This window comes from Ovis aries, chromosome 15 (assembly GCF_016772045.2).
Source record: "Ovis aries strain OAR_USU_Benz2616 breed Rambouillet chromosome 15, ARS-UI_Ramb_v3.0, whole genome shotgun sequence".
Taxonomy (NCBI): domain Eukaryota; kingdom Metazoa; phylum Chordata; class Mammalia; order Artiodactyla; family Bovidae; genus Ovis; species Ovis aries.
Window position 1 is genome coordinate 50,551,590 of NC_056068.1, and position 27,595 is coordinate 50,579,184.

Here is a 27,595-nt window from a genome sequence, read left to right on the forward strand (position 1 = left end):
TACAAAATAGAAACAGAGTCACAGACATAGACAACAAACTGATGGTTACCAAATGGGAAAGGGGATAGAGAAGAATGAATTAGGAGTATGGGACTAGCAGTTACACACATGTAATAACCTACAATGGAAAATAATCTTGTAATAACCTACGATGGAAAAGAATATGAAGATGTATACCTGAAGCTAACACAATATTATAAATCAACCATAGTTAAATTGGGCTTCCCTGATGGCTCAGACTTTAAAGAATCTGCCTCCAGTGCAGGAGACCTGGGTTTGATCCTCAGGTGAGGAAGATCCTCTGGAGAAGGGCATGGCAACCCACTCCAGTAGTATTCTTGCCTGGAGAATTCCATGGACAGAGGAGCCTGGTGGGCTACAGTCTATTGGGTCGCAAAGAGTCGGTTGGACACAACTGAGTGACATCACACGCACACACACACATAGTTAAATTGAAAAAAAATTTTTAGGCCTACTCAGTATATGACAGACTTTTCTACATATAATTCTTCACAGTTTTCTTGTGAGCAAACTGAAGCTGAGAAAGATTCAGTAGTATTTCCTATAGCTGTGGGAGAGATGGAGCTATCACTGGGTTCCATCCTGGCTGCAAAGCCTGGGTTCTTCCTCACTAGGTCCCATTCCCCTCAAGTCAGCACTTGGGGTCAAAAATTCAGAAGCCCTCTTGGAGATGAGCAATCATCCAGATTTTTTAAAATTTAATTTGTATTTGTTTTGGCTGTGCTGGGTCTTCATCACTGCTCAGACTCTTCTCTAGTTGTGGAGAGTGGGGGCTACTCTCTAGTTGCAGTGCGCAGGCTTCTCATTGTGGTGGCTTCTTTTGTTGAGGGGTAGGGGCCCTCGGGTGTGGGGGCCTCAGGAATTGCGGCTCCCAGGTCTAGAGGGCAGACTTGAGTAGCTGTGGTGCCCGGGGTTAGTTGCTCCGAGGCACATGGGATCTTCCTGGATCAGGGATTGAAGCTGTGTCTCCTGCATTGGCAGGCGGATTCTTTACCACTGAGCCACCAGGGAAGCCCACTCTAGATTTTGATGAATGTTGAACGTGTGGACCCTGGAACGACTACATTAACAAACAGAGAGACGAGTGTAAACAAGAATGGCTCACTTGGCAGACTAAAGGAACCTTGGAGAGGGTGGGATCCAAAGAGAGGGAAGAGCAGGAGAAGATCTGAAAGAGGAAATTGTATCTACACTTACCAGAGCTCTTAGTCAGTCTGTCCTGCGCTGAGGACGGAGACCACAGAGGACAGCCTGGCAGCTTGGAGCTGCCGCCAGCCTGGAGAAAGGCCAGCCCAGTCAGAGCTGCGCGTGAACCTCGTAGCGAAGGAGGCTCAGGAGCTGCAGTCAGGAGAGTCGGCAGGTTGGCACATAGGGCAGGGACCCAGCTCTCCTTAGAGAGAGCACTCTCCGTGGGGAACGTGACTTAAAGGGGAGGAAATTGGAGGAGGCGAGACCTTACTCCAAACACAGAGCCAATGGAAGTGAATTCCAGAAAGACTGTTTGGAGAGTCCCTTGCCAGGGCTTGGGGATCAACAACATGGGGGATGGTGAGGGAGAGGGAGGTCTCTACTATCAATTCTTAGGTCCTTCGGTGACAGAGTCTAAAGGAACAGATCTGTTCTGCAGGAGGTAGGTGAGGGGGTGGAAGGTTGAGGGGCAGTCATGAACAGAGTAGGGGGCTGTCGCTTTCGCTGGGTGCCTCCCATGACTTTAAGTTCTTGTCTGGTTAGCAACTCCAATGTGGGGGACTTTTATGCTGTCCCTTGTCCTTGGATCTTGCATTTGTTCTTTGAAGGATAAAGGCAGGGATCTGGTTGATTTGTCTAGAAGTCGCTGAGGAGACCAGAGTCACGATGGAAGGAAATGATTTTCAGAAAATAGGGAAGGAAAAAGAAGTCTGAGAAAGCAAAGCTGTCTAAAAACAACCCCCCTCATCATTTCTGTATCATTTAACCATCACCATCCTGTGTGCTACCTCGCTTGATCCTTATGCTGAACCGGAGAACTCAGCAGAGCTGGGTCACTGCCATGCCAGGGTAACAGGGTTTCTAAGCTGGCATGGAAACCTGGGTGATCAAGGGTGTGAAGGCAGAGCACTTGCTGGACACAGGATGAGGCTGTGTCCTCTTCCGGAGAGTAGAGTATGGACCTGAATTATTTAGTTACTTCTCTTGGGTCAGTCCAGAGAGAAGGCAGGGGCACAAGGAGTCTCCTCCAACTTGGGAAGATTCCCCCAGGGAATCTCATCCCAGATGCCCTTTCGAGCCCCCCAAGCCTACGGTGAGGGAGCCGCTGCCCTTCCCAATCTTCTCTACTCCAGCCTCAAGGAGCCTCAGGACCCCAACACTGAAGGAACAGGGTCTGACCCCATCCTTCACTGTGGAGTTGGGGAGACTGAAGTAGGAGGCAAAGGGGGGGACCCTGTGAGGGGCTCTCTCCCTTCAGACTTTGGTCTCCTCCACAGCTGCCTCTGCAGGAAAGGAAAGAGATGCCTTGGAAACTGACACCACTTCTGCTGTTTCTGGGTTGGATGACCTCTGTGTGCAATGCCCGGACCCGGACAGACCTGCTCAACGTCTGCATGGATGCCAAGCACCACAAGGCAGAACCTGGCCCTGAGGACAAGCTACACAACCAGGTGAGGATGGAGTGTGGCTCTGGGTTGGGAGGGGGCTTGTTCAGACAAGGAACAGGAAGTCAGGGTGGTGGGGGAGGGGTTGAGGGGGTCAAGCCCTTCCACTACACACACACATCCTGAGTTACTATGGTGGGAAAAGATGCAGGCAGGATGGGGGTACAGTTGATGTGATTCTAGAGGTGGCCTGCTCAGAATAGGATCCCATGTTGGCAATAATGTGGAATAAACACTTCCTGAGCACCTCCCAGGTGTCTTGTGTGTTCTGTGCATGGTTTCGTATTCCCAGAGGTCCTGCGATATGGGTAGATGATGTTCTCCTCCACTTGATACAAATGAGGAAACTGAGGCCCAGAGAAGCACATGGACACCCAGAGGATTTGGTCAGGACTTGCCCCTGTGATGGGGTGGGGGTTGAGGTGGGCACTCCCAGGGGTTTAAAAGGTGAGAGACGTCAACATATATTACTGCATGCTGTAATGCAGTACACCTTTCCTCCTTTGCTCGAAAAGCCACCTTGCAATGAGGCTTAACACAACCACCCTCTTTCAAATTTCAACAGTCATTCCATATTTCTATTCCCTGCTGTCTTTTGTCCATATAATTGATCAGATCCTGATTTTTTTCTCTTTCAGCTTCTTACTGTCTCCTTTGACCGGAACATATATTTCTGCCTGTTTTGTTCTCTTCTGTATTCCCAGCATCTCGAACAGTAACTTGTATAAAATAAGTACTCAGTAATTATTTTTTAGGGAATAAATAAATTACTTTGTATGAAGTGTCAAGCACTGTATAAACGATAGCTATTGTCTTCCCAAGACAGGGCTTCTCCCTGGCTCTCACTGCCCCCATGTCTTGTAACTGTGTCTCCCCCAAGACAGGAGTTTCTGGAGGCCAAGGACAGAACGGTCCTAACAGTGAGCATTCTTAGGACAACCTGCCTGAGACAGGACAGCAAGAAAAGCCAAATGGGAAGAGGCTGGAGGTGGTAGAGTGTGTGGTCTGGAGGCAATTAGTCTCCTGTCTTCCTGACCCAGTGCACCCCCTGGAAGAAGAATGCCTGCTGCTCTGCCAGAGTCAGTCAGGAGCTGCACAAGGACACCTCCTCCTTGTATAACTTTACCTGGGACCACTGTGGCAAGATGGAACCCGCCTGCCAGCGCCACTTCATTCAGGACAACTGTTTGTATGAGTGCTCACCCAATCTGGGGCCCTGGATCCAGGAGGTACTGGGATCTCCCTCCTTCCACCCCAGCAGGCTGCCCCCAACTCAGTCACAGCTGTTCCTACCAACATCCCTGGCTGACTGAGCCTCCCTGCCCTTACCTTCTCCCCCAGGTGAACCAGAAGTGGCGCAAAGAACGGTTCCTGAACGTGCCCCTGTGCAAAGAGGACTGTCAGAGCTGGTGGGAAGACTGCCGCACCTCCCACACCTGCAAGAGCAACTGGCACAGGGGCTGGGACTGGACCTCAGGTGAGGGCTGGGGTGGGCGGGGAGATGGAGGTGTGGGGTGGAGAAAGGGGGTCTGAGGATTTGGGATTGAGCAAGGATTCCTAGGGGCGGCCAGAGTTAAGCTTTGGGCCTAGGGACAGAATGTATGTGCCCACCCTCTCTCCCCCTGCAGGATCGAATAAGTGTCCAAATGGGACCACCTGCCGCACATTTGAGGCCTACTTCCCCACACCTGCAGCCCTGTGTGAGGGCCTCTGGAGTCACTCCTACAAGCTCAGCAACTACAGCCGGGGCAGCGGCCGCTGCATTCAGATGTGGTTCGACCCTGCCCTGGGCAACCCCAACGAGGAGGTGGCGAGATTCTACGCCTCGGCCTTGACTGCTGAGGCCTGGCCCCAGGGAATTAGACCTCTCTCTCTCTGCCTGGCCCTGATGCTGTCACTCTGGCTCCATGACTGAGTCCAGCCTGTCCCCAGGTTTGATGACCAGGCTGGGCTCAGTTCAGCTCCCACAAATGAGGGAGCCATCAGCACGCTTCCATTCATTATCCATCCCTTTGTCATCCAGTTCCTGCTCCAGGGTGGGGCTTGGGGTTTCTCTGACAGCTAGTTCTAATAAATAGACCAACTCCTCTGAGTCTGATGAATTATTTTGGTTCTGAGTTTGTGTGTGGTAGAGGGCAGATTCCATAGTTTTTGGATTCCTTCAGATTAGAGAAACAAAACATAAGCTTGTTCTGCTACTCACTATGTGAAAATGAATCAGTTGCTTGACTTTTCTTAAACCAGTTTCCTTCTCAATAAAATGAAGATAATTATCCTTCCTTCTCTCATAGTTGTGAAATGTTGCCTAGAAAGCATGTGTGCCCAGTGCCTGCACATTATTAGTCCTTAGGGATCCTGTGGCTCTTGTAGCCCCAAATGAGAGAGCCAAGTCCAGGACTTCATTATTTACATTGGGTCCCAGAGGAAGGCCTTTTCCCCAGGTTCTGTGCTCCCTTCTGCTGCTACGGGAAAACTGGGGATTGGAGTCCAGGGAAGGCTGGGTGTGTGTGGGTGGGTGTGTGTGTGTGTGTGTGAACAAATTCACCCATGATGCTGACTGAAGGGGCAGAGTTGGGGCTTGGCACCTCAGAGAAGAGGACAGTCTGTGAGGTTCCTGCAGAGCAAACACTGCAGATTCTAGCCCTAGTTAAGCCCTGCTGAGTCCTGGAAGCCTGGCTGGAAGAGGGGTGGAAACTCTTAGGGCTTCTCAGAGGCGGGAACTATCCCTAACACCTTTGTACCCTCCAGGATTGGTAGGTGTGCCTCTCCTGGATGACTGCTCTGCCGTTACACAGCCCCCAGAACTGGGCCTCAGTTTACCTCAGGGTCTCCAGCTTCCCCTTGGAGGAAACCTTTGTCTCCACATCCCAACCACAGTTATCCTCAGAGAGGCGCAGGTACCTGCAGGTACCTGAATGAGAACTCCAGGCAGGTGGTGTCATCAACTTGAAACTAGAAGCCAGGAGTGAAGACTCAGTCTAGGTCTCTCTCGCCTCCTCATAACAGGAGGTAACTGAAGGGGGAAGTTGGCCACAGATTAGAGGACGAGTAATTGGGTTATTGGAGAGGTCTTGAGACACTGTTTCGCGTGTGGGTGGGTCTCAGTCATTACGTTTTTCTAGTCTGGAAGGCTCTACCGACCCCTCTCCACGTCCCTGGTTTTGCTCCAGGTGGGTAAAGTCACTGTATATTTGAAACAGAGAAAGGAACTCGTTGAAATTGACCCAGACACAGATTCTATTCAGCAAAGTGAAAGTTCCCAGGTTAAAGGGGATCCTCTGACAGCGGCCTGAGTTGGCGGCAATGGGAAGCAGGCGGGAGGCCTGTGCCTTTAAGGATCCAGGGGGCGGAGGGGCGGGGCAGGAAGCGGACTCCCAGGAGACGCCGCCACCGGCTAGGTCTTTTTTTGGGGAGGGGCGGGCCAGACCCTGCTGAGAGCGGACGACCTTTCCGGGCGGCCCAGGGGCCCTCCCTCTCCTGGTGGGAGGGGAAGAGGCCAGGGGACGACGGAGCAAACCCGGTCTAGGGAGCTCCTGGCTCCGCGTCCCGCCCACGAAGGCTCAAGTTTGTTGACTTGGAGGGAGTAGCTGGGGCGGGGGCGGGTGCTAATAATACCCATTCGTTCCGCCGCCGCGCTTTACAGTTTACACAGCTGTCATCTTCGTTACTCCTTAATTAATAATAAAAATAGCCGCCTTTCGGGAGCGCCCACTGGATGCCGGGCCCCGTGCCGAGAGCTTTACAAGCACAGTCCCGTGGACTCTGCCCTCAAAACGTTATCCCCATTTTACAGAGCCGGAAGGCGAGGCTCGGAGAGGCGCCGTGACCTGCCCGAGGTCAATCGGCCGGTCAGCAGCTCTGGGATCAAGGCCCTGGGCCCGGGCGAGGCGGGGCGCGCGGGTGCTACCCCCGGCTCCGCGGAGAGCCGCGGGGGCGGAGCGGCGGGCGGGGCGGAAGGCGAGGGGGGTGCGGCGGCGGAGGATGGCCATCTTAAGTGGCCGCTGAGAGTCCAGGGCCGCTTCCCCGGGGGAAGGGGGCTTCGGAGCAGCCCAGGAGGTGGGAGTCTGAGTACGGCAGCCGAGGCTCTAGGGAGAGGTCGGGAGTCCGAGGGGCTGAGGGAACTTTCTTCTGTATGGGCAAAGGGAGGCCTGCTCTCTTGACTGCTGAGCCCCTCAAGGCCGGGGCCTGCGGGTATGGGGGATGGTGCCAGGGAACTTGGCCGAGAGGGGGAAGGGCTCTGCCTGGGCTGAGAGGGGCTGGCCAGGGACGGTGCTTGGGGATTCGAGGACACTGGAGCTCTTCTGGGGGTTTGTGAGGGATCCCCCCACGGGATTTGGACCCAGTAGAGTTTGAGGGCTCAGGTCTAAGAAGGGGCTGGATTTCAAGGGAGTTGGGGGTGATGGGGAGAGGGGACGGCAGGAGGTTCATCATGGGATCCTTTGCAGATTTTGGTAACTCGATCCTACGAGTCTGTAGGGAGTCCGAATGGAAAGGATTTGAGGGTGGGATCAAACGTTTATGGAAGTTGGGGGGTCGTATAATTGCCAGTGTAGAAGGAAGGGGTCGGGATCCCGAAGTGTCGGGCGCAGGATGGGGGGGACTTGGCTTCGATGCGGGGGTTAGGAGCTGGATCTCTGGTGATGGCGGGGCAGATCATGTGGGGTTTGAGAGGCCTTGGGATTTGGGGGGTCCTGGGTCCTGCGGGATGCAAAGGGCAACTTCCCCATAGGGAAGAGGGTGGGGGCAGGGGCGGGCCGGGCCTCGGGCCGAGCGGTGGGGGTGGGGGCCGGCCGCCGGGCACCGCGCTCCGCTCCTGCCCCTCCCCCGCCGCCTCTGAACAAACTTTTCTTTCTCTTCAAGTTGAGGCCGGCGCTGCTGGCGGCGTCGGCTGCGCGGCAAACCCGGCGGCAAGCGCGGCGGAACGCGGAGCTCCGATCTCCGGGTCGGCTTCGCCGGCGGATCCTTAGCCCCGAGACCCGGGCCCGGTCCTAGCCTCAGCCCCGAGCGTCCCGGGGCGGATGGCGCGGGCCGGTGGGCGCGGGAGGCGCTGAGCCCTGCGCGGGCCATGGCCTCCGCGTGCGGGGCGCCGGGCCCGGGGGGCGCCGGGCCGGGGGCCGCTTTGGGCAGCCCAGCCCCCGCCTGGTACCACCGCGACCTGAGCCGCGCCGCCGCCGAGGAGCTGCTGGCCCGGGCAGGCCGCGATGGCAGCTTCCTGGTCCGAGACAGTGAGAGCGTGGCGGGAGCCTTTGCTCTCTGCGTCCTGTGAGTGGGGCCGGGGCTCCAATCGGGCGGGGGCATGGCCCGGGCTTCCTTGAGTGTTGTGGGGGCAGGGCCTGGGACGGTGGGACGCCAGCGCCCCCCAGAGTGAGGACCTTGGCTTTCTGCTGGATTTAAGGAAGGATGCAGGGAGCACTTCCTTCCTGCTGTGTGTCTGGGGGCAGAGTATGTCGGGTCCTGCTGCCCCGGGTAGCTGTAATTGGGGAAAATGCAAGGAGTCTCTGGTAGACCGGGTCAGGCATCCTCCAGGCAGGCGTGAGGGTGTGCATTCCACGGTTGTGTACATTTGTGTTTATGTAGGGATCAGGTATCTGACAAGGAGCCGGGGCCAGAGGAACTGATGGCCTGTGTGGGGGATGCCCAGCAGCTTCCTTATGGGGACTTTCTGAATCCCAGAACTGAGACTGGGGCCTGCCTGGATATGTATGACTGGGTCTGGGGGGCAGGGTAGTGTGGAGGAGAAGGGGAGGGAAGGCTGTATGTGGCCATGTCATTATTTCATGAATCAGTGGGTGAGTGTGTGTGCTCTAGCTCTTGGGAATGCGGCCGCCCTAGGCCTGAGCTGTAGGTGCTGAGTGTGGGGCTAGACTTGGCAGCTCTCCGAGTGGGCCTGGTTTTGTGCTACTACCCATCAACCATGTGTGGCGGTGGTGTTGGGTGGGTTTGCACTTTCGGTTTTGGAATCTTCCTGAGCTGCAGCGCAGCTCCCCCTACCCCCCCAGATCAGCCACTGGGTGGGCTCCTGTAGGCCTCTGGAGTGGGAGGTAGTGAGTGGGAAGCTGTGGCGCTGCTTTGTTTAGCTCTAGTTATGTTGCTCAGCCCCATGAGCCCTCCCAAGTCCCTATCCTTGTGTCTCTTTCCCCTCTGTTCTCCTCACATCTTTGGGGGTACACTGGTCTAGGCCAGGGGTTTTCAGTTGGGGTTGATTTTACCCCTCAGGATAGTTGGCAGAGATATTTTTGATTGTCACAACTGGGATCATGCTACCTGCTCCTAGTGCGCAGAAGCCAGGGATGCTGTTCGACAGCACTCAGGACCGTCCCTCACAATAGAAGAATGTGGTCCATAATGTTAGTGGTGCTGAGGTTGAGGAACCCTGGCCTAGACAGTGGACCTGAAGAGCAAGGGGCTTATGTCCCTTGAGTTTCAGCTTATGTCCCACGTCTGAGGCCCAAGAGGGGAGACTGACGAGGGACAGCCTGGGCAGATGAACGTCTTAAGAGTCCTGCATACCAGCCCCCTATGAGGCATACCCCCTAATTAGGGAGGGGAGGGAGGCAGGTGCTAGGTCAGCTGTTGAGTGGGAGGGGGACAGCTGGGCCTGTGTCTGGACGAGGAACATTATTGTCCCAGGAGGGAAAAATTCTGGCTCCATTACCAGGGAGGGGCTGGGTGGGGTGGGGGTCTGTCTGTGTGTGGGGGCTTCAGCTTTACCAGCTGACTCTGGTTACTCCCTGCATCTCAGGAACCTAGAGGTGGGTGATCAGAAACATACTTGCTTACCTGTACATGACACCTATGTGTACAGGGGAAACAAAGACACACCCCTGCCCCTGTAGTCACAGGCAATCCAACAAGCAGGCCAGGATACAAGTCCTGGTCTCTGTCCTGACTCTAAATGCTAGCTTGGCCTCTTCCTTTGTGGCCTTAGGCAAATTGCTTTTCATCTTTGAGCCTCAGTTTCCTTTTCTGGAGAATGGGGATAATAATAATAATATCTTCCTTAAAGTGTGAGAATTAAATGAGATCATGTCTGTAGGACATTGAGTACCTGGCTTGTCACAGAGACAGGACACAGTTAATGGGATGCTATTATTGTTATAAACACAGACCCACAATCCACAAACCAACACACCCAGTCACACACAGATACCCACACAGTTTGTGCCCAGTGGTCAGGAGAGTCCCCAAAAGGAGTTTACCTGAGAGGAGAGGGTGGCCCTGTGCCCAGGGTATAGGGTCTCCTCAAGTAGACGTTTGATCCTCTCTAGTGCCAGTACCCACCTACTGCCCCACACATGGTCCAGGTGACTCCCTTGGGCAAGCCTGCCTGGAGGCGTGGCTGTAGAGAGATCCTCCGCCCCCACCGAGCGCGGGCTGTACCATTTGGACCAGGCTCAGCTGTCACCTGCTCAGCTGTTGCTGCCATCTGTCAGCACCCCTCGTGCCCCTCCTCAGCTTGGGGCTCCTAGAGGCCCAGGTCCCCCACAGCAGGCCTCCATGTGTCCTCCCAATTTCCTGGTGTCTGAGGAAGGGGAAGGAAATCCCTAGGGTGGTATCCCCACATCCCCTCAGCAAGACTGCTTCAGACAGCAGAACCACACAACCAGTGTAAACACAGGCGGCAGACACACGTGTGATTGCACGTCCCCCATGCACGCAGATGAGTTACCCAGGCTTCTGAGGACTCTTACTGTGGCGGGGGCCCCAGACTAGTACCACAGCCCAGAGGGTCTGTTTAGACAGCTGCAGAAGCCACAAAAGAGCTGCCTGTTGCTTCCCCAGCCTTGCAGTGGGTGTGGAGCATATGTAGGTCTGGGGTGGGGTCCGGTCATTCCTGCTCTGCTTAGCACCAGCAGGATAGAGTGGACAGGCCCCATCATTAACCCTGTGCAACCTGGGTAGACAGTTTCAGGGGAACGTAGCCAAGGGGCCCCGGGGGCTGGGCCCACTGGTTGTCAGGAGGAAGGGATGCCTTGGGACTTAGATGCCATCCTGGGGGAGACAGATTTGGACCCCCTGCTTTGCTGTCAGGTATCAGAAGCATGTGCACACATACCGAATTCTACCTGACGGAGAAGATTTCCTGGCTGTGCAGGTAGGAGCTTGGACCCTGACCCTGTCCTTGATTCTAGCCTAAGGTTGGGGACCAGGTGACTGACCCTTCTCCCACTCTTGCTGGCCTGCAGACCTCGCAGGGTGTGCCAGTGCGACGCTTCCAGACCCTGGGGGAGCTCATCAGCCTGTATGCCCAGCCCAACCAGGGCCTGGTGTGTGCCCTGCTGCTGCCCGTGGAGCGGGAGCGAGAGCCGGACCCGCCGGATGACCGTGATGCCTCAGGTGCTGCCTGGGTGCCATGTACCTTCCCTGCCCCTCACCGGACGTCCCCTGTGACTTCCTACCCCATCTTCTCAACCTGCCTCCTCTGAAGCCCCCTGCCACTCTTCCTGGTGCCTGGGCCATTTATTCCCTTCCATGGAAGTCCCTGACAGCCATGGTGCCCACCCCCCGCCCTACCCCCCACTTCACGGAGAGCAGGAGGCTCATACCGCTGCCTCCTGGCTCCTGTCCACAGATGGGGAGGATGAGAAGCCCCCACTGCCCCCGCGCTCTGGCTCTACCAGCATTTCTGCCCCCCTGGGGCCCAGCAGCCCCCCAGCAGCCCCTGAGACCCCCACAACTCCAGCTGCTGAGAGGTGAGACCCCCAATCCCTCCTGAGCAGGCAGTCCTTGTCTTTTCTGAGAACCATGTCCTCAACAAAGGTGGGAAGACCTTTAAGGCACCCCCTCCCCGACCCCCAGGAGGCAGACACCCTGGTCTGTTGCACTCTCATCGCCACTTGTACCATCTCCTCTAGGGAGGGGGTGGGGGGTGCTAGGACAGTATCAGCGGGCCTCCACTGACCTCTTAACCCCTCCCCCAAGTGCTCCCAATGGGCTGAGCACTGTCTCGCACGAGTACCTGAAAGGTAGCTACGGGCTGGACCTGGAGGCTGTGCGGGGCGGAGCCAGCAACCTGCCACACCTCACCCGTACCCTTGCCACCTCATGCCGGAGGCTGCACAGGTACCTGGGGCACCCAGCACCATGCGCTCCACCCTTACCTCATACCTGTCCTCTCCCACCCGCTTGCTATGCAGATGCCCTGACCTTTGATCTCTGGCTCGGTACAGAGAGCCTGCTGTTGCCTCCTGACTTTTCCTCACCTGAACCCTTGTATCCTCATGGTGGCAGCTGAAACCCCTACACACTCAGCCCCTTTTCCCTGTACCTGGGTCAGAGTAGGGAGTTCTGACCTAGTGTCTCCATAGTGAGGTGGACAAGGTCCTGTCAGGTCTGGAGATCCTGTCCAAGGTGTTTGACCAGCAGAGCTCACCCATGGTGACCCGCCTTTTGCAGCAGCAGGTGGGACTGTGGAGAGACCTCTGGGGAGTGGGTTTGTGTTCTGGGACTGGGCGAGGGGCCTCCTGCTAGGTGGTCTCATGGACAAACCTCATTCTTTTTCCCTGCAGAACCCACCACAGACCGGGGAGCAGGAATTAGAGAGCCTGGTGCTGAAGCTGTCAGTGCTGAAGGACTTCCTGTCAGGCATCCAGAAGAAGGTGCCCTGACTTCTGACCTCTGACCCCTGATCCCCTCACCTGGCCACTTGCCTTGTCTTGATCTGAACCCTGAATCTATAGTTCAGCACTGACACCAACATCAGCGGTGGCCCTCCCTGCCCCTGCCCTCAGCAAGGCTCCTGACCTCGCTCTGCCCTTGCCCCCTCCAGGCCCTGAAGGCCCTGCAGGACATGAGTTCCACAGCTCCCCCGGTCCCACTGCAGCCATCCACACGTAAGGCCAAGACCATCCCTGTGCAGGCCTTTGAGGTACATAGCGGGGGGTGGGGGGATATTCCAGGGCAGAGAGCGGGTGGAGGTGAAGAGGGTGTTACCTACTCCCCGGGTCTTTTCAGCAACACCCCCACTTCCTGGCCTGCAGGTGAAGCTGGATGTGACCCTGGGTGACCTGACCAAGATCGGGAAGTCACAGAAGTTCACGCTGAGTGTGGACGTGGAGGGTGGGCGGCTGGTGCTGCTGCGGAGGCAGCGGGACTCACAGGAGGACTGGACAACCTTCACACATGACCGAAGTGAGCCAGGGCCCAACCCAAGATGGGCAGCAGGGTGGGCCCCCTGGATCTGTGGGCACAGGGTGGTGTGACTCATTCTCCATCCCTAGTCCGCCAGCTCATTAAGTCCCAGCGGGTCCAGAACAAGCTGGGCGTCGTGTTTGAGAAGGAGAAGGACCGGACGCAGCGCAAGGACTTCATCTTTGTCAGCGCCCGGGTGAGCAGCACATGGGCCTGGTCACCGGGGGCTGTAGGGGTCCCTGCCAGATGGGAGGAAAGAGAGGTCATCCCTCACGGGGCAGGCAGTTATGATGGGGTGGAGAGTATGGGTACTGAGAGTGGGCGGCCCAAGGGTGGGCTGATAATCATTCAGTGAACATTTACTGAGCACTTGCTGTATACTTGAGGAGTGGGTGTGTGGTGGTGAGCCAGAGGTGTGTCCCTGTCCTTGAGGGACAGGCCACCTAGCAGGGTAGGCCCGTGGAAGGGGACTTCCTGGCTGCCCACCTGTGCCTGACTGACAGCTGTCCCCTGCAGAAGCGTGAGGCCTTCTGCCAGCTCCTGCAGCTCATGAAGAACAAGCACTCCAAGCAGGACGAGCCCGACATGATCTCCATCTTCATAGGCACCTGGAACATGGGTCAGGCCTGCGGAGGGACTGGGGTGGGAGAGAGGAAAGGCCCCAGGCAGGGGCCTGACTGCCCCGTCCCCTCCACCTCCAGGAAGTGTACCGCCTCCGAAAACTGTGACATCTTGGTTCACATCGAAGGGTCTGGGGAAGACCCTGGATGAGGTCACGGTGACCATACCCCATGACATCTATGTTTTTGGGACCCAGGAGAACTCAGTGGGTGACCGCGAGTGGCTGGACCTGCTCCGCGGGGGCCTCAAGGAGCTCACGGATCTGGATTACCGCCCGGTGAGGGGATGTTGTCTTGTCTAGCCCCTCTCCCCCCACACTGGCTGGCTCCCCACAGCTTGACTGGCTCTCCTTCTGGTTCCTGGGAATATCTTTTAGGAAGTCTACCCTGAGTCCTTTATGCTGTAGGAAGGCCACTCTTTCTGGTCCCTCAGGAAAAGGTGTGGCAGGCCTTCTTACCTTGTGATTTCCAGAACCGTCTATAGCGTGGGCTGGGCAGGGTGATGGTGAAGGGAGATGGGGACAGTGGCCCAGCCTGGGACAGGGGTGACCCTGCACCCTCTCCCCAGATTGCTATGCAGTCTCTGTGGAACATCAAGGTGGCCGTGCTGGTCAAGCCAGAGCACGAGAACCGCATCAGCCACGTCAGTACGTCCAGCGTGAAGACCGGCATTGCCAACACCCTGGGTGAGGAGAGAGGGTGGGGTCCCTCTGGCCACTCCTCCTGCTTCTTTTCCAGCCAGGGTCCAGGGTCTCCTCCTATCTATAGAACTCTTTGAACTTTGCAAAGCATGTTCATATTCTAAATGTCTTCCAGCCTCACCAGGAGGCATGGCCAGGATAATTATCTTCATTTCATAGATGATAAAACTCGAGCCCAGGTGGTCAAGTGAGCTGTCCAAGGTTATACAGGCTAGTATGTGATAGAGCCTGGCACCAGCATAGTGCCCAGGTCTCCCTGTTTGCAGTCCACTGCTACCTCAGGATAGATTGTGCTCAGTATCTGCAAAGCCTTGCCCCTTCACCACTGGGGTCCCTGTGATCTCCGGGGACTCTGCTGTCACATGCAGACAGACTCAGACCATCCAGACGGGGCTGCAAGTGCCCAGTGTGGACCCCAGAGAAGGCGTGGTTGTGTATGCAGGGAACTGCCGGCCTTACGGCCGTGGGGGCGTCGGGAGGATCTTTGCAATGCTGCTTCAGCGGGTGGGGGATAAAGTTGGGAGCCCACCGAGGGTGCCCCAGGCATTCTTCTGTTGCCCTGACAGGAAACAAGGGGGCCGTGGGTGTCTCCTTCATGTTCAACGGCACCTCGTTTGGCTTTGTGAATTGCCACCTCACCTCGGGAAATGAGAAGACTGCCCGGTGAGGGAGTGCCTTCCCAGTCATCTCTTTAGCCTTACCCTCTATTCCCGAGAGCTATTCCCTCTCCCATATTCTAGTCCACAACCCTCCTACATCCCTGTCCCCCAAGGCCTCCTTCCTTACCTCAACTCAGGACCCTTCTGTCTGTCCCTGATTTTGACCTTGTCCCCAGCTCCTTCCTCTGTCCCCAGGGACCCTGATCTCTGCCCTGTCCCCAACACCAGCCAGAGACTTCTTATCTCCATGTCTGTCCCTGACATCTGACCCTGGAGCTCTCCCTACCCCCACCATAGGCGGAACCAGAACTACCTGGACATCCTGCGGCTACTCACACTGGGCGATCGGCAGCTCAGTGCCTTTGATATATCTCTGCGTTTTACTCACCTTTTCTGGTTTGGAGACCTCAACTACCGCCTGGACATGGATATACAGGTGTGAGCAGGGCCCAGTGGGTGGCGGGTTGGGAGGCTGGGCTGGGGCCCAGGTGCGCTCTCACCTCTAGCTTGAAAGGGCAAGGCCCCAGCTTTTATGTCCCCTCTCCCCTCAGGAGATCCTGAACTACATCAGCAGGAAGGAGTTTGAGCCCCTGCTCAGGGTGGACCAGCTCAACTTGGAGCGGGAAAAGCACAAGGTCTTCCTTCGATTCAGTGAGTATGGGCGTGGTAGCGGCAGTCCCTGAGGCTAGGGTCCTTGTGGTATCCCTGGGTCTTCAGGGCCCTGACCCCTCCATCCCTGCCTTTCCTAGGTGAGGAGGAGATCTCCTTCCCACCCACCTACCGCTATGAGCGGGGTTCCCGGGACACGTATGCCTGGCACAAGCAGAAGCCAACTGGGGTGAGTGAGGAGAATGGGTTAGGCCCGGGGAGACCCCCCAGGACTGTGAAGAATCAAGAGTGTGTGTGGGGTCAAGCCTCTGCACTTACCATTCCAGCCTCTGTGACCCGTTGAGGCCTCAGGGGTGTTCCTGGGTGTTGGAGGTGGATGTCGGACCCAGTGTGGTAGGGGCATGGGCCTCAGCTAAGCAACCCCCAACTGACCCCTGACCACACTGCTGTCCCCTGCCCCAGGTCCGGACCAACGTGCCTTCATGGTGTGACCGGATTCTCTGGAAATCCTATCCCGAGACCCACATCATCTGCAATTCCTACGGTCAGAGCCTCCCGGACAGGGTGATGGGTGATCCTGGGTGGTCCTTGACCTGACTCTGCCTTGGCTTTGGGAATCGGGAGCAGAGAGTAAGGAGCTTTCTGCTGAGCCCCCATTCCTACTCCCCTCCCCCAGGTTGCACGGATGACATCGTCACCAGTGACCACTCCCCCGTGTTTGGGACGTTTGAGGTTGGAGTTACCTCTCAGTTCATCTCCAAGAAAGGTGGCTATTCTGGCTGTGCTGTGGGCACGGCATCCATCTGGGTGGGTGCAGGTGTAGCCTGGGGGGTGTACACAGCTTTGAAAATATCTGAGTGTGTGTGTGGGTGGGTGTGTAGGGGCGGGCACATACATGCATGTGCAGGAATGTGTCTGAATATGTGATGTGTAAAGGTGTCTGTGTTCCTGAGTCATCGTGGGAGGTATATGCCCGTGAGCAGGTGTGTGCGTATGAAGGTAATTGTGTACATGTTTCTGCCTGCCTGGGGCTCCTTGTGTACCTGTGTGCCTAGTGGCGTGGTGGATTGTTGGCGGGCATATCCTGCAGGCACTCCGGTTCCCGGCCCCTTCTCGGATGGTCTCTCATTCTTGGGCTTTGGGGTCTCCCTGGGCTGCTTGGGATGGAGGAGGCCCCTCCTGGCCTTCCCCCCTGCTCTGCCAGGGCTCCAGATTCCCTGCCCCAGTGCTCAGTCTCTGTGTCCTGTTCCTTCTGCCACCCTCTCAGCCCTCCTGTCTGCATTCCTCCCTTTGCCCCTCAGGGCTCTCAAAGACCTCAGACCAGGCCTACATCGAGTTTGAGAGCATTGAGGCCATTGTGAAGACGGCCAGCCGCACCAAGTTCTTCATCGAGTTCTACTCTACCTGTCTGGAGGGTCTGAGGCGGAGCCCAGGGCTGGGTGTGGGCCATGGGGGATGGAGGCCTGAGGTGCCCGGAGTGGGCAGCCCCCTAGTTAGTGGGGGAGGGAAGCTGAGAGGTGGCACTCAGTTGGGTGTCCCCTTCCCCCTCCAGAGTATAAGAAGAGCTTTGAAAATGATGCCCAGAGCAGTGACAACATCAACTTCCTCAAGGTGCAGTGGTCTTCACGCCAGCTGCCCACGGTGAGGCTTGGGGGTGAGAGCACCCAGGGAAGTGCAGCCAAACGCCAGCTGGAGCCTGCCTGGGAGAGTGGGAAGAGCCCATGGTGTGGGCTTGTGCGTGGAGTGGGCATGAGTGAGGACGAAGGCATGTGCTTTATTTGCGGGGGGAGGGGGTCTGGAGACCAGGTTGCAGTTCATTCATTTGTTCCATAAATACTTCTCAGCTTCACTAAATGTCAGATGCTGTGTTGGCCATTGTTGATGCCGAAAATCAATTAGTTATAGGGCTCTTGAGTGCTCTGAAAGGCCCATGGAAATCTTTCCTTCAGGTGGATGGGAGTAAGCACAGACAAGCTTGAGGGTGGGATGAGCCAGAGCCATGGCAGGAAGTGGGGTGCGGGGGTGCTTTATTCCTCACTGGGCCTCTCTGCTCCCAGCTCAACCCCATTCTGGCTGATATCGAGTACCTGCAAGACCAGCACCTCCTGCTCACAGTCAAGTCCATGGACGGCTACGAATCCTATGGTGAGGGCAGAGGGGGGCCGAGAGGCACAGGAAGCTGGGCAGGGCCCTAGGAAGGCTTGCCAATTTGCTGGTCTGTTCCATCTGCCCTTCAGGGGAGTGCGTGGTGGCGCTCAAGTCAATGATTGGCAGCACAGCCCAGCAGTTCCTGACCTTCCTGTCCCACCGTGGCGAGGAGACAGGCAACATCCGTGGCTCCATGAAGGTGCGGGTGCCCACAGAGCGCCTGGGCACCCGTGAGCGACTCTATGGTGGGGGCTCCATTGGGAGGGGTGTGGGGCATACAGTGGGGCGGTGCGGGCAGGTCTAGGAGAGGAGGACCAGGGCTGTGGGGTGGGCGTTGGAATCCCTGGAACATTTGGCAGTTGTACAGCCAGGTCTGGGGGGTGGGCCTGCCCTGGGGAGTAGCTGGGAAGGGGCTAGCTAGCCCGTGGGTGTCTATGAGGTGCAGGACCCCAGGTCCCTTCTAAGTCTCCTTTCCCTTCCTCTCCCAGAGTGGATCAGCATTGATAAGGACGAGGCAGGAGCAAAGAGCAAAGCCCCCTCTGTGTCCCGAGGCAGCCAGGATCCCCGGTGAGCTGGGGCTCTGTGGGGAGTCATGAAGGGGTGCCTGGGGACTTGTGGCCAGCCCCTGCTTCATCTCCCTCCCCTGTGTACCCTGACAGGTCAGGGAGCCGCAAGCCAGCCTCCACAGAGGCCTCCTGCCCACTGTCCAAGTTATTTGAAGAACCAGAGAAGCCACCACCAACTGGGAGGCCCCCAGCCCCACCCCGAGCTGCTCCCAGGGAGGAGCCCTTGACTCCCAGGTGAGAGAAGGAAACTCATTCCCATCCTTTATCCATCCTGATCCATCACTGTGCGTGGCTCTCAGGGTTGGCCTGGGGATCATCCTCTGGTTGGGTCTCTGTGGGGCCCTATGCCCATGGCCACTGGCCAGCCAGGCCTCCTGATGGTGTGGTTCTCTGAGTCAAAGGGAGCACAGTCAGCCCCTCCTCTCACTTCTATCTTAAAAAATAGACTTAGAAATGGTTTCTGCAACAGCTCCCTTAGATACTTAACTTGAGCCTTCTGTTTGGAGAAGGCCTGTGTCTCAGCACAAGTTGCCCTGGGGCATTCTATGGAACACTGTCCTACAAGATGCCCCACTGGAAACGGCTTGTTGTCAAATGAGTTTGGGAAATGGTTGTTGCTAGATTCTTTTCTTAGATATTCCCAGTGCACAATAGTATCAGCAAAAGCTCTGAGCTTGTGGACAGGAAGGAAATCCTTTTTCAGCTGTGTTGAATATAGTTTCCCAAACTTAATGGGCCAGGAAACTTTTCCATGCAATAACTATTAATATCCTGGGGAACTACAGTTGACCCTTGAACATGGCAGGGGTTAGGGGTGTATAACTCATAGTCATCCCTCTGGATCCTCAGTTCCTGTTTATCTGAAGTTCCACATGGATTCAACAAATGTGGCTCATATATCGTGCAGTACCGTAGTAGTGAAAAAAAAAATCTGCATAGAGTTGGACCCGTGTAGTTCAATCCATGTTGTTTAAGGGTCAAGGTCAAGTATAGTGTTCCGTGGATCATACTTTGGGAAAGTGAGGTTTGCTTTTTAATTATATCCAGTTGTCATTTGAACATAAATAAAAACTCCTGGTGCGTTTTCAGTCATCTTCAGCTGTTATCAGTCACTTTGGTTTTATCTTCAGCCTTGAGTAAAACTAACCTGAATCCTTGAGTAAGATTCCTCAATAGACTGGCCTCAGATGTCTCCAGGGCTTTCCACATCTGGCTGGTCATTCTCATTGAAGGCTTTTATTGCCCTGCCTTCTGGCCTCTGTTTTCACCCATTTTACAGCTTTTACAGTTACAAAGTCAAAAAAAAGGTCGGAGACTCTTAGTGAGTGAGGCAAGGAAGATTGGGGGTTATCCAGTTGTCTCCCCAGTTTTAGACTTGAGGACACAAAGGGGCAGAGAGGGAAGGTGACGTGCCTACGGTCACATGCAAGTCTAGGGGTGGGGGCTTACATCTCCTGACTCCCCACCCGGTGCTCCTTCCACTGCATCCCCTGCCCTTCTCTCCTTTGATTCTGGGCCCTGATTTTATTCTGCTCCCAAACCCAGGTTGAAACCAGAGGGGGCTCCAGAGCCGGAAGGGGTGGTGGCCCCCCCACCCAAGAACAGCTTCAATAACCCTGCCTACTACGTCCTTGAAGGGGTGCCACACCAGCTGCTGCCCCCGGAGCCACCCTCACCTGCCAGGGCTCCTGTCCCACCTGCCACCAAGAACAAAGTGGCCATCACAGTGCCTGCCCCACAGCTTGGGCGCCACCGGGCTCCTCGTGCAGGAGAGGGGAGCTCATCAGATGAGGACTCCGGGGGCACACTGCCCCCTCCAGACTTTCCACCACCACCACTGCCAGATTCGGCCATCTTCCTGCCCCCTAACCTGGATCCTCTGCCAGGGCCAGTGATCCGGGGCCGCAGTGGGGTTGAGACTCGTGGCCCGCCACCTCCCAAGGCCCATCCAAGACCCCCGCTCCCGCCAGGCCCCTCACCCACCAGCACTTTCCTGGGGGAGGTAGCCAGTGGGGATGATCGTTCCTGCTCAGTGCTGCAAATGGCCAAGACACTGAGTGAGGTGGACTATGCTCCCGCTGGGCCTGGCCGAGCCATGCTCCTGCCAGGCCCCCTGGAGCTACAGCCGCCCCGGGGGCTGCCCTCGGACTACGGCCGGCCTCTCAGCTTCCCTCCGCCTCGCATCCGAGAGAGCATCCAAGAGGACCTGGCAGAAGAGGTGTGTGGGCCAAGGGTGGCTGTGTGCCTGCAGAGTGTGCCTGCCCGCGGTGGAGGCATCCCTTCACCGTTCAGCACTCAGTGGAGTCCTCTGCCTTGGGCTGGGCACTGGGGAGCTGAAGGTTGCAAGAAGCAGCCCCTTGCTCTGCCTCTCTCCCCACCCCAGAGCACGTGGCAGAATATGGCTGTCTGCAAGTCCTTTTGTGGGTGCAGGCCCCCTCAGTGCTCCCTCTAACCTGCTCTGTTCCCTCAGGCTCCGTGCCCGCAGGTCGGGCGGGCTGGCGGGCTGGGTGAGGCAGGCATGGGAGCCTGGCTGAGGGCCATCGGCTTGGAACGCTATGAGGAGGGACTGGTGCACAATGGCTGGGACGACCTGGAGTTTCTCAGGTGGGGGCAGGGCTGGAAGTGGATGGGGTGGGGCTGGGCTTGGGGGCAAAGCTAGGGGCTCTCTGGACCGCCTGGCCCTTCTCCCAGCATCTCTTACCCTTACAGCGACATCACTGAAGAAGATCTGGAGGAAGCTGGGGTGCAGGACCCGGCTCACAAGCGCCTCCTTCTGGACACCCTGCAGCTCAGCAAGTGACTGCGGTGGCATTTTGAAGCTGCGAACTGAGCGCCAAACCCGCCCTTGAAGGCCCAGCCAGAGCCCTGGAGTTTAAGAGTTATAAGGGGTTGGGGCAGTACTTTTCTGCCTATTTATTGGGGACCTGTGTTCCCTACTGCCCAATCATTTGCCCAATCATTGTCCTAATTAGGACATCCTACTCCTCACCTTTTAGAGCCAGGGCTGCGGAGGTCAGTTGCCATGGTTACCGAGGACCTCGGTTTTTCTGGTGCTGTCCTCCCTTTCTGGGCCACTCCTCCAGCCCCAGGGGGGCCATGGGGTCCATATGGGTACGTCTTGGGTTCCCACTTTCACCGTTGTTCCTGCTGCCCTCCACCCAGCCTGAACCACTGGTGGAGGGGCTCAGCTGGGACCTCTCCCAACCCCCGCTCAGGGGTGTCCGTCCGGCAATGAAGGAATAGCCCGAGGAGAATCGGGCTGGGGTTTATTTAAGCTTTTCTGTGTGGGTTTAGGGAGGGCGGGCGCTTTAATGTTATTGGGGCTGGTCTGGGTAGGGGCAAAGAATCTTGGCCACAAAGCGCCAGTTTGCTTAGTTTTGTCTCCCGGTCTGTACCCCCTGCGCTGCAGCTGTGTGGCAGCTGGGGGTTCCTCGCTGGTCATTAAGGGGAACTGGGCTCTTGCAGGCAGCCTATCCCCTTCATGGGTACCGAAGGGTTCCAGTGTGATGTCAATAAATTAAGTTTTATTTGGATTGAGCAAAACTCACCTCAATAAATTACAAGTTTTTCAAAGAAAAGAACAGCAACAACAACAAAAAAGACAGGAAAGAGGAAGCCCTCTGTCCCGATGCCCTGGCAGCTCTGCTCATCTCAGGGCCTCCCCTCTGTGCCTGACTGGCTGAGGATGGGTGGGGAGGAGTGAGGGACAAAACAGCAGTGGAACCCTTTGTGCCTGTCATTATCCCAATGATGACCAGCCTTTGTACCGGTGGGGTCAGTGTGGGTGGGCCCAAGGGCTGGGGCAGCAGGCTGGTCACCAAGCCGAGGGAAGACCCAGCCAGCTGCAGAGGCAGGGAAGGAAGCCAGGCTGTTCCATTTGGGGATTCACCTTTGAGCACTGTTGGGGCAGGCATTGTTTGATCCCCTTTTCAAAGAGAGCCAGGCTAGAAGCCGGGGCTCAGCTCTCCTGGAGGAGAGCTCTCCCAGTGAAAAGTACCCGCCCCCACCTCACCCCCACCCCCACGGTGCGGAATGGGGGTGGGTGAAGACAAGAGTAGCCCTGGCTTGGTCTCCGAAGCTGGGGAGGGCAAACGGAGGGGTCAGACACAGTGGGAGTGGGGCCATCAGGCAGACCTGGGATGGGAAGGGGCTGTCAGGCCCTGGAGGGGCAGGGGTAAGCAGGCCCGGAGCCTCTGGAGGCCAGCGGCTAGAAGAGATTGGTCTTCAGGGCCGGGCCGGGCTTCCGGTGAAAGGAGGACAGAACCCCCGAGAAGGGCCCGGGCCCGGGTTCCGCCGGCTGCCAGGCCTTAAGCAGCTCTGCCGCGCCCGCGCCTGGCCCGCCACCCCCACCGCCCGCCACGCCGGCCCACAACGGGCCCTTGAGCTGCTGTGGCCCCGGCCCAGGTCCGGGCCCGGAGCCCAGAGCGGCGGGCAGCGGGCTGGGGCTCAGGCGCGGGCTGGCCAGGCCGGGCGCGGGCGGCGGCGGCAGCGACGCGGTGCTGTCGGGCGTGGGGCTGCACGTGGACTCCTTGGAGTCGTCGTCCTCGGACGAGCAGCGCGCCTCACCCTTTTTGGCTCCCGCCGCGCCCGCCGCACCCTTGGCGCTGGCCGCACGCTCCTGTTTGCGGAACTTGGCCCGGCGGTTCTGGAACCAGACCTGCGGGCACAGGGACCGGTCAGTCCGGGGCCGCCAGGCGCGAGTGAAACCTCCGTCCGGAAGGGGCCCGGTCGCGATTACTACCAACCAGCCTTCCGAGTCTTGGCCCCTCGGCCCTCCACCACTGCTCGCTGGCCTCCTCATCTCTCGCCTCACTCCCCTGCTCCACTGGTCCCTTCCCCCAGGTCCTCAGCGTCTTCCCCTTGGGATCGCACCCGCAGACCCCGCCGCCACCCGGGGTTCTCTGCCTCTTGGGCCGGACTCGGTCTTCGCTCTCCTCGTCTCCCAAAGCCCTTGCCCCAGTTCCTCCCTACAAGAAGCCCAGGGCTGTGGAGAGCGGGTTAGGGTACTTGGGAAACCTTTTGTTCAGGGTCTTCAGTGAATGCGCTCCAGCTGAACATCTGAACTCAGATTTATAAGATCGACTAAAGTCTGTTTCGACCCAGCTCCTGCGCCTACCCTGTACCCCGGGCGTTCCAGGCTCAGAGGTTTCACAGCTGCAGAGCTGAAGAGGGGGCCTGGAGGCGCTGGCAGGCTTTCCCCCTGTTCGGCCTCTTTTGGCCCCTAGGCCACCTGGAGTTGACCCTCTACCCACTCGTCCTCCATCCTGGCTTCCCAAGCATCACTCTGCAGTGCTCAGCCCTACCCGGGAGACTGAGGGGAAATCGTGACGCTGAATAGCTCCGTTCTGCCGAAGGCCTCAGGCCCCTTCTGCCCGCCGCCTGCCTCCAGGGGCTGCCGGTCCTCTCCTGCCCTGTCACCGCCAGCCCGCGCCCTGGCCCCTGGCCCTAGCTCTCTGCCAGCAGGCTGCACCCGCCGGCTGCCCAAGTGAGGCCCCTCTGTCCCGCGGACTCCCAGGTGTCAGACACTAACTTCCCGCCCCGCTCCGCGCGCGCACGCTCCCCGCACACATCCGCGAAAACACACCTGCACGCGAGCCTCCGTGAGGTCGATCTTGAGGGCCAGCTCCTCGCGCGTGTAAATGTCGGGGTAGTGAGTCTCGGCGAAGACGCGTTCCAGCTCCTTCAGCTGCGCGCTGGTGAACGTGGTGCGGATGCGCCGCTGCTTGCGCTTCTCGTGCAGGCCCGACGGCTCCGGGAAGAACTTGTAGGGCACTACAGATGTGTGCGGGAGGGGGGAATCAACGAGGGTGGGGACGTGAGGAGCCGAGCCCGGCCCGCTGGGTTCTGCGCCTAAGGGATCGCTTACGGTCCCCTGCCCCTGACCTGGCCCCTGGGCTTGGCCCTCTCAATCTGAGATCGCTTCATCACCGCTGGATTAGAGCCGGCAGGGATGAAGGCGGACAGGGCGCGGGGAGACCTGGGACCCAAAAGCTGCAGCGAGGGAACCACAAATCTGATCCTCTGGTCAAGACTCTTGACCTGTCGCTGCCCTCCGCAGGGCTCCTTCCACCTCCCACCAGTCTACCCACCCCTGTGACCCTCAGCATGTCTCTCCCTCAGTCGACCTGACTTCTGATCCTGTTCTACCCTTCCTAGCCTGGGCTGTCTGTGAGGTCTCACCAACATCCTGTCTCTCCAATAACCTGTCTCATGGACTGCAGCTGGGTGACTGAGACTCTCCTGCCTAGGTCTACCTTCAGCCCTGCCACTGACTCTCTGGCGTTTAAAAACTTGGCCATCTTCACCCTGCATCCTTCTCCCCAGACCTCATTTCCTCAGCCCCATTTCACATCCCATTCTCCTCCAGGTGTCCCCCTCTCCTCTTCCTCATCTCTCTCCATCCTCATCGACCTGCAATTTTCCCCGTCTGGACCATTCTTCTCTTTGTGCCCATTGTGAAGGGTTATTTCTCCCCTCCCAGCTTCCTCCATCTTCTCTTTGCCCTTCTTCTTCCTCCCAGGCACCTCCTTCTGTCTACCAGCTCCTCCAAAAACCAGCTCCAACCCTACCCATCACTCTTTCTGTCCAGTCTCCTATCTGCCCCTTCTGCTTCCCATTGCTCCACAGACAGCATTTCTGACACTACCTCCCCATTCTTGTCCCCAGCCCCTGTTTAGGTCTCCCCATTCTCCAGAGATCTCCATTATCCTTATCTTTGTCATGTCTCCCTAGTTCTCTATCTCCCCTAATCCTGTCTCCAACACCCCATGCCTATCCTCATCTTCCTCATCTGTTTTCAGTCTCCCATAATTCCTGTCCACATCATCTGGTATTTATTTCATCACCCCAGCCCTGGGTCCCCATTTCTCCCACGGACTCTGATCTTTCCATCTCTGCTCAATCTTTGTGTATCTGTCCCCGTCTTCCTCATCTCAGACTTCCAGCTTTCTGGGGCCCATCTCCCCTTTTTCTGTTTCTAGCTCCACAGTCCCCATGTGCATATGACCCTGAGTACCCAATCTCCCTATCCCTATCCCAGTTTGACTCCAGTTTCTCCCTGGTTCTCATTTCTCCAAGCTCAGGTCTCTCTCACTATCCCTCCCCATCACACAGGTCCCAATCTTCTACTGAGTCCTGTGGTCCCAGGAAGGAAGGAAATGAGATTGGGTGGGGCAGCTTGGACTCTAACTGGAAAGATGAGGGTGGCTAAGAGCCTTCATGAGGTTGAAGGTTCAGTTAGAGACTTAGATGAAGGAGGCTTGGGCATCTCATGGCGCTGCTTCTAGGTTCTGCAGGGCTCTAGCTGGGAAAATCTCCAGGGGAATGGAGAAACAAAAGTGGCTTAATGACCTGAGCATCCTTTTCTTCTGGCCACAGAATGGGTTTCAGTGGTGCAAGAGGGTTTGGGCACATGTAGGATGGGTTCGAAACCAGGCAGTAGGGGCTTGATGGTGCTGGAGCTCTAGGAAGGCTCCCAGCTGGGCAGCTCATCGGCTGCCAGGGCCCATGCTGGGGCCGGGCATGTAATAGGGTGCTGATGATAAGGATGGGCGGTCTGATTGGCCTGAGCTGGGAGCAATCTTCCAAGGATACAGGGTATGGAGAGGTTTGGTGGTCAATCGTTGCATGTGGGCAGGGGAGGGCCTGGTGAAGAGTCTGGGGCTAGACCGGGGATCTGTTTATTTCCTTGACCTGAAGAGCACAGGATAGGGATACAGCGGCGAGAAAGAGGAACAGGAAGGATGAGAGGGTGGGGCTCAACTCTGCCTAGGGAACCTCCTCTTACTCGAGAGGCTGTAGGTCCCGCGGGAAGTTGGAGGATCTAGCTAGGGCAGAGATTGTGCGGCTGTGGGGGACCGTCGCAACCACTTGCCGAGTGGGCAGGGGCTGGAGGTGCCGTAGGATTTGCAGGGAGGGTTGGACCAGGGCTGGGCTCACCTGCCGAGTAGGGCGCAGGCTGATGGTCCCGTAGAGCGCCAAGCGCGCAGTTGGAGGAGCCGAGCGCGGGGCAGGGAGGCCCGGCCGCGGGGAAGGCGGGTCGCAAGGGACTGTACTGGAAGCCGCCGGGCTGGCTGCAGGCGCCGAAGTCGCCGTAGGCGGACGCCTCCATGGCCGCCACGCACGAGTCGTACGAATTGAGGTAGGAGTAGTCCATCGGCCCGGGGGGCGGGGGCGGGGGCCGGGCCTGGCCGGGTCGGAGTCTGGGTCCCAGGCCGGGTTGGGGTCAAAATGGGATTTGGAGCGTCAGGCGCTGAGGACCCGAGGCCAGTTCTGAGCGCCCGCGAGACCGCCCGCCCCGTCGCGGCCGCGCTCCGCTTTGGTGCAACGCAAGTGCAGCCCAGCCCGGCCCGCGCGCCTTTTAACGCGCAGGACCCCGCGGAGGGGGTGGGGCGGGGCGAGCTCGTCGAGGCGGGGCCTGGACGGCCAAGACCCCGCCCCCAGTCTCCCCGACCCCCCACCCAAAGGGTCGCCGCCGCCTTCTTAGGGCTCGAGAGATGCAGGGCAGGCTGCCCGGGCCCCATCCCTAGAGTCCCCATCCCGCCCCAGTCCGGACCAGACCTTCAGTCTATGCATTGTGCCAGGCCGTAGGGTCCCGACCCCTTTCCCTGGCCTCCCCACCTGCGGCCCCGCAGAAGGGAGGGGAAACAGGCCTGGCGGCGCTCGTGTGAAGAAGTTAATTCAATTCGTCCAGTTAACCGAGTTATTCTGATTCAGTCCCTCGGCCCCGCCCCCATCAAGGTCCTATCCCGGAGGGGACCACGGAGGCGGCTCAGGAGGGCGTATGGCGACAAGAACGAGAAAGAGATGGGACCTGGGATGGGGATAGAGGATGTGGATGAAGAGAGGAGACAGAGTCGGAGACAGGGAGGGAAAGGGACAGAAACAGTGATGGAGAAAGATGGAGAAAGGAATAAGAGATAAGGGTTCACAGAGACAAGGATGAGACATGGAGGAGAGAGCTAGATTGGGGGCGGGGCGGGGGAAGCAGAAGGGAGACAAGAACAGAGGTGGCGACCAAGGTGAAACATGTACAAGAGGAAGGTGAGGATGGAGGTGGGGACAAGGCAGGGAGACGGAGGAGACAAAGATAACAGAGAGACAGAGGGGATGGAGAAAGCGAGGGAGGCAGGCATGGAGACAGAAGCCACATGAACGAGACACGGTCAGAAACAAGGATTGCAATGGAGATCAAGAGAGAGATGAGACAAAACAGGGCCGTGATAGTGAGACAGACACACAGAGGGTGAGTCTCAGTGACATAAGGCCAGAGACAGACACAGCGGAGGAACAGAAGCTAAGGGGCAGAGAGAAGGAGCGTTTGGAGAGCTGAGACCCACCAGCTGCAGTGCCTGGCTGGCAGGATTGCTGGGAAGGCGCCACCTGAAGCTACTGAGGGGGAGGGCTGCCTCTATCCTGACTTGGGCCCTGCACCTTCAAGGCCCAGCCTGCCCCTCCCCTCCCCCAGGTCCCATAGCTCAGTCCCTCCCCCTATTGCTGCGGGTGTAA

The 27,595-nt window shown here is 57.6% G+C and overlaps 3 protein-coding genes and 1 long non-coding RNA gene across 10 annotated transcripts in view; 2 read left to right on the forward strand and 2 right to left on the reverse strand.

The window, feature by feature from the left end:
* Positions 1-1,453, reverse strand: part of LOC132657824 (uncharacterized) — a 32,694-nt gene extending 31,241 nt beyond the window's left edge. The window contains exon 1 of the long non-coding RNA XR_009596532.1: positions 1,219-1,453. This is a non-coding gene — a long non-coding RNA (uncharacterized LOC132657824). The remainder of the gene's footprint in view (positions 1-1,218) is intronic.
* On the forward strand, positions 1,229-4,746 carry FOLR2 (folate receptor beta). Of its 2 annotated transcripts, none has more exons than XM_004016290.5 (5): positions 1,229-1,381; positions 2,487-2,660; positions 3,695-3,883; positions 3,996-4,131; positions 4,283-4,746. In XM_004016290.5, the coding sequence occupies exons 2-5, from the start codon at positions 2,511-2,513 to the stop codon at positions 4,567-4,569; spliced, it is 762 nt and encodes a 253-aa protein (XP_004016339.1). In that variant the 5' UTR covers positions 1,229-1,381; positions 2,487-2,510; the 3' UTR covers positions 4,570-4,746. The 2 variants fall into 2 exon arrangements, with proteins under 2 accessions (XP_004016339.1, XP_042089121.1); XM_042233187.1 differs by lacking the exon at positions 1,229-1,381 and adding an exon at positions 1,967-2,058.
* A 1,369-nt stretch (positions 4,747-6,115) lies between these two features.
* Positions 6,116-21,621, forward strand: INPPL1 (inositol polyphosphate phosphatase like 1). 6 transcript variants are annotated; one of them, XM_042233191.2, is made up of 29 exons: positions 6,116-6,502; positions 7,515-7,916; positions 10,686-10,749; positions 10,841-10,991; positions 11,227-11,347; positions 11,577-11,717; positions 11,963-12,056; positions 12,164-12,253; positions 12,424-12,522; positions 12,635-12,785; positions 12,875-12,981; positions 13,302-13,404; positions 13,487-13,683; positions 13,974-14,091; positions 14,673-14,769; positions 15,063-15,201; positions 15,317-15,416; positions 15,515-15,603; positions 15,837-15,918; positions 16,051-16,140; positions 16,676-16,789; positions 16,927-17,015; positions 17,432-17,519; positions 17,612-17,767; positions 18,011-18,089; positions 18,182-18,322; positions 19,634-20,306; positions 20,559-20,692; positions 20,798-21,621. In XM_042233191.2, exons 2-29 carry the CDS (start codon positions 7,720-7,722, stop codon positions 20,886-20,888), a joined length of 3,795 nt encoding a protein of 1,264 aa, XP_042089125.1. In that variant the 5' UTR covers positions 6,116-6,502; positions 7,515-7,719; the 3' UTR covers positions 20,889-21,621. The 6 variants fall into 6 exon arrangements, with proteins under 6 accessions (XP_042089125.1, XP_042089122.1, XP_042089123.1 ...); XM_042233188.2 differs by lacking the exon at positions 6,116-6,502 and adding an exon at positions 6,529-6,961; XM_042233189.2 differs by lacking the exon at positions 6,116-6,502 and adding an exon at positions 6,529-6,845.
* Positions 21,593-26,423, reverse strand: PHOX2A (paired like homeobox 2A). The gene is made up of 3 exons (XM_027979491.3): positions 26,027-26,423; positions 23,673-23,860; positions 21,593-22,745 (listed from the first exon to the last, which is right to left on the reverse strand). The coding sequence occupies exons 1-3, from the start codon at positions 26,241-26,243 to the stop codon at positions 22,296-22,298; spliced, it is 855 nt and encodes a 284-aa protein (XP_027835292.1). The 5' UTR covers positions 26,244-26,423; the 3' UTR covers positions 21,593-22,295.
* Between the last annotated feature and the right edge of the window lie 1,172 nt (positions 26,424-27,595).

Excerpts from the sequence above, each read along its gene's own strand:
- FOLR2 (XM_004016290.5), top strand. The coding sequence starts at position 2,511 with ATGCCTTGGAAACTGACACCACTTCTGCTGTTTCTGGGTTGGATGACC. Across the intron at positions 2,661-3,694 it reads AGGACAAGCTACACAACCAG|TGCACCCCCTGGAAGAAGAA; the intron begins GTGAGGATGGAG and ends TTCCTGACCCAG. Across the intron at positions 3,884-3,995 it reads TGGGGCCCTGGATCCAGGAG|GTGAACCAGAAGTGGCGCAA; the intron begins GTACTGGGATCT and ends CTTCTCCCCCAG.
- INPPL1 (XM_042233191.2), top strand. The coding sequence starts at position 7,720 with ATGGCCTCCGCGTGCGGGGCGCCGGGCCCGGGGGGCGCCGGGCCGGGG. Across the intron at positions 14,770-15,062 it reads GGAAATGAGAAGACTGCCCG|GCGGAACCAGAACTACCTGG; the intron begins GTGAGGGAGTGC and ends CCCCCACCATAG. Across the intron at positions 20,307-20,558 it reads AAGAGGACCTGGCAGAAGAG|GCTCCGTGCCCGCAGGTCGG; the intron begins GTGTGTGGGCCA and ends CTGTTCCCTCAG.
- PHOX2A (XM_027979491.3), bottom strand. The coding sequence starts at position 26,243 with ATGGACTACTCCTACCTCAATTCGTACGACTCGTGCGTGGCGGCCATG. Across the intron at positions 23,861-26,026 it reads GCCTGCGCCCTACTCGGCAG|TGCCCTACAAGTTCTTCCCG; the intron begins GTGAGCCCAGCC and ends ACACATCTGTAG. Across the intron at positions 22,746-23,672 it reads TCACGGAGGCTCGCGTGCAG|GTCTGGTTCCAGAACCGCCG; the intron begins GTGTGTTTTCGC and ends CTGTGCCCGCAG.